This window comes from Ananas comosus, linkage group 10 (assembly GCF_001540865.1).
Source record: "Ananas comosus cultivar F153 linkage group 10, ASM154086v1, whole genome shotgun sequence".
NCBI lineage: Eukaryota > Viridiplantae > Streptophyta > Magnoliopsida > Poales > Bromeliaceae > Ananas > Ananas comosus.
In genome coordinates, this window is record NC_033630.1 from 11,050,163 (window position 1) to 11,054,679 (window position 4,517).

Sequence of the window (4,517 nt, forward strand, 5' to 3'; positions counted from 1 at the left end):
TTAAGCGAGCAGATCGACGATTCGAAATAGTGCAAAATCGAAAACGACGTGGAAGCAGCGGAAACGCTTGTGCCTTCGCGATAGTGCATCTAGTAGCCTCACTCATATATATTATATATATATATATATATATATCACATATATATCATGTAGATTACATATATATATATATATATATAACATCAATCATTAATATATATTATATATACATAATACATATATATATTATATATATACATACATAATATATCATATATATATATATAATCATACATAATAATACTTATATACTATATATATTATATATACATACATTACATATTATATATATATATACATACATACATATATATATATATATATACATACATACATATATATATATATATACTCAACATATATAAATATATAATACATACACATATATATATATATATATATACTATACATATTATATATATATATTATGATATATATCTATACTATATTCTATATATATATATATATACATATATATATATATCATACATATATATGTATAATATATATATACATATACTAATAATATGATATATATATATAGTAGTATATATATATTATATTATATAGTATATTATATATATATAATATAGTATTATAGTTATATATATATATATATACATACATACATAGTATAATATATATATATATATATACACAATTTTAAAAAAACTAAATCTGAGCCGTTGAATACGCGTGAATGAACGGTAACGAAAAAAAAAAAAAAAAAGTATAGAAGCATTACTCTAATATATATATTATAAGATGCATCTCACCTAAATAATTAGGTTAGCATCTATTAAATATTGTACATAATAATAATAAGTTAATTAAGTTGATCTACTGCGTTTGTTACTTTTTGACTTATGTAACATATTGCTTTCTAAAGTCCTATAAATATTCAAGTAAATAAAATTTATTATTCTATTTATGTATTATTAAATTGGAAAAAAAAATGACATCACCAAACACGTCCACAACACATGTAGCCAAAGACGACTGCCCAGAGAACATCGCCCCTTCCTTAGACTACGTGAAGCTTCCTGCAAAATCAACACAACTCAACCTTATATAATCTGACAGCAGAGAGCTCCAAACATATCTCTGTTCTGCACTGTGCGACAGTCCAAACAAATATTATCATATTAATTATATGGCTGCGGTGGGGAATGAGAGCCGGCGGCGGCCACACGTGGTCCTGCTCCCGACGCCGGGAATGGGCCACGTGATCCCGCTGGCGGACTTCGCCGTCCGGCTCGCCACCACCCATGGCTTCTCTGCCACCCTCCTCACCTTCTCCAACTTCGACTCCCCGGCGCAGGCCGCCTTCCTCACCTCCCTCCCCTCCGACTCCGTCTCCTCCGTCTCCCTCCCCTTCATCTCCCTCTCCGACCTCCCCCCCGACTCCCCGATCGAAGTCCACCTCTGCGCCCTCCTCGCCCGATGCCTCCCCCTCCTCCGCGACGCCTTCCTCTCCTTCCAAAACCCCGCCGCCGCCTTCGTCTGCGACCTTTTTGGATCCGAGACGCTGTCGCTGGCGAGGGAACTCGGCGTGCCGGGCTATATATTTTTCCCTTCCAACCTCACGATGCTCACTCTCGCGCTGCACCTGCCCCGGCTCGACGAGACTACCGACGTCGACATCGAAGACCTCCCCGACCCCGTCCGCCTGCCCGGCTGCGTCGCCGTACGCGGGACTGACTTTCCTGACCCCTTCCGCAAGAAGTCACACCCCGCGTATGCTTCGTTCATCCGGATCATGAGCAAGTAAGAAGCACCGTTCTCTAGCAACATAAGTTTCTAGAATAATTAATAATTTTAAATAAAATAGTACGTAGATTCTGAGTTCGAATACAATTGAATTATTGAAGTAACGAGTTGTTTTGCAGGTACAGCGATGCGGCGGGGATTCTGGTGAACAGCTTCGAGGACATGGAGCCGGAGGTGCTGAAAGCCATCAGAGAGGAGGAGCAAGCGGAAGCAGGGAGGCCGCCGGTCCACCTGGTGGGTCCGATGGTCCGGTCCGGTTCGGACGAAGCGGACGAGTCAGGCTGCCTGGAGTGGCTTGACCGGCAGCCGGCCGACTCGGTTTTATTCGTGTCTTTCGGAAGTGGCGGCTCCCTCTCGACGGAGCAGATGCAGGAGATGGCACTCGGGCTGGAGGCCAGCGGGCAGCGCTTCCTTTGGGTTATCAGGTGTCCCAATGACAGAGAAAAGAACGCCGCCTTCTTCACATCAGGTACTAAAACTATTACCATAAAATTTGATGCTGTGCTGGTATTATATAATATATATAATTTTGATTTATTAGTGTAGAGTTTTTACAATTCTTGGCATACTAATTTAGTATGTAAGTTACTTCTTTCATAAACCAAAGTTGTTGGAGAACTCAGTTATTAATCTGTCTAAAATAAAAAAATTTATTATCATAAATTTTTAATTATTGAAAATGAATATTAAAAAAATTTAATAATAAAAACTACGTGTGATCGAGTATGTTAAGACCCGTGTAACGAATTTATTTATAAACGATGTTAGGAAACAAGGACGATCCGTCGAACTACCTTCCCGAGGGCTTCTTGGAACGGACAAAGGACGTGGGCCGCGTGGTGCCGTCGTGGGCGCCCCAGGTCAGTGTGCTTGCCCACCCCGCGACCGGCGGCTTCTTCTCGCACTGCGGCTGGAACTCGACGCTGGAGAGCACCGTGCACGGCGTGCCAATGATCGCGCACCCGCTCTATGCCGAGCAGCGCTTGAATGCTGTACTGCTCGCCGAGGCGGTTGGAATTGCCATCCGGCCGCGGGCGAGGGAGCCATACGGCGTCGTCGGCAGGGAGGAGATCGCGGCGGCGGCAAAGGAATTGATGCAGGGGGAGAAGGGCAAGGCGCTGCACCGTCGCACCGAGGAGCTGCAGGAGGCCGCGTCACGGGCGCTCATGCCGCCGGCTGGGTCTTCGTACAAGGCGCTGCACGGAGTTGCCCGTAAGTGGAAGGAGGGAGCGAGCCAGCGTGTAGCAAAAGCATGAAACACGTCTTATAAAATATTATTAATAAATCAGCATTAATAATCTATGTCATTGTGTCTTATTATTGCTTTCTATTGTTAGTTTTCTATTGTGACTCTCCACTTTGTAAAATATTTTGTAACCAAACGTTTCTTGGGTCCTTCAATAAAAGTCTTGTATTAAAATCTGACGCTAATTGGCACATTATTTATAAATCATATTTGCTAAAAATTTTATCAAAATCATTAAACTTTTTGATGAGTGGGACTTAATCGAAACAAATAATAGAGTTTAAGAATTTAATTGAGAAAATCTATAAGTCTGAGGTCAAAATAAAAAAAAAATGTTTCGGCCAAATGATGCTTCTTTTTTTTTTTAATTCTATGCATAATGAGTTCACCTATAATACTGTTGATAGTAAATAAAAGTATTTAATATTAATTTTGTAGTCCTTAAATTTATACTAGTACACATCACGCCACATAAGAAACTCTATGCATTCAAAAACTATAATATAGGTAGTAAATACTTTTCTTTTGCTATTAATAGTATTTTAATTTTACTTTAAGTATAAGAACATAAAAAAATGTTAATTTTAAATTACTAAATCAAATACTAGCCCATTTGTGATTCTAATATTAGCTACCGTCCCTAGCGCTAGGTAAACAGTTTAATGATTAATACGCGAAGTTTTTTCTAACTAATTCACATTTCCACTGAATTTATTTAAAAAAAATAAATAAAGCAAATTTTACCTACTACAAGAAAGTAGTTTGATTTTTCCCCTCATGTGCTGACAAATTTATATGACAATGAATATAGTATATGTGCAAGAGGCAGTTATTGTACAGTATCAAACCAGATTGTGTCATATATTACAACTTATCTTTTGATTATCATACTTACCCTCAATGTGGTTTGGTAACATTATGAATGTCATGGATGGATGGGACAGATGAACCACTGTTTTTCTCTTCAAAGAAAATGATACCTGTATACTTTTTATATGAATATATATTGGCCAATTTGCATAAAAAATTTATAAGTTTTGAGTTTTTGTAAAATTGTATTGATTTTTTTAATTTTATAAATTCGAACCGGATTTTCAATAAACTGATCAAAAAAAAAATTGTCCTTTATTTTTTTTTTCTCTCCTGTCCTCGTCGCCTCCTCCACCGCCTCTACGGCCTCGGCGACATAACGAGGGCGGCGTCATCACCTCTTCCTCCATCTCCTCTGCCGACGCCAATAGTCCTCGGCAATGATAACGAAGGCGGTGCCGCCTCTTCTGCCTCCGCCTCCACCGGCGCCGGAGAAGAAAGAGAACCCGGAGCTCCTCGACAACGACCTCATCGCCTTCCTTCGCTTCGCCATCATCTGGGCTAGCTTTGAGTTCTCCGCCTTCTCCAGCGTCGGTGGAGGCGGAGGCAGAGGAAGCGGCGCCGCTGCCGGCATCGACTGAGAAGGAGATGG

General features: G+C 39.8%; 1 protein-coding gene across 1 annotated transcript; it reads left to right on the forward strand.

Moving 5' to 3' along the window:
• Positions 1,048-3,234, forward strand: LOC109716054 (hydroquinone glucosyltransferase-like). Its single transcript, XM_020241335.1, has 3 exons — positions 1,048-1,806; positions 1,929-2,278; positions 2,578-3,234. Exons 1-3 carry the CDS (start codon positions 1,193-1,195, stop codon positions 3,063-3,065), a joined length of 1,452 nt encoding a protein of 483 aa, XP_020096924.1. The 5' UTR covers positions 1,048-1,192; the 3' UTR covers positions 3,066-3,234.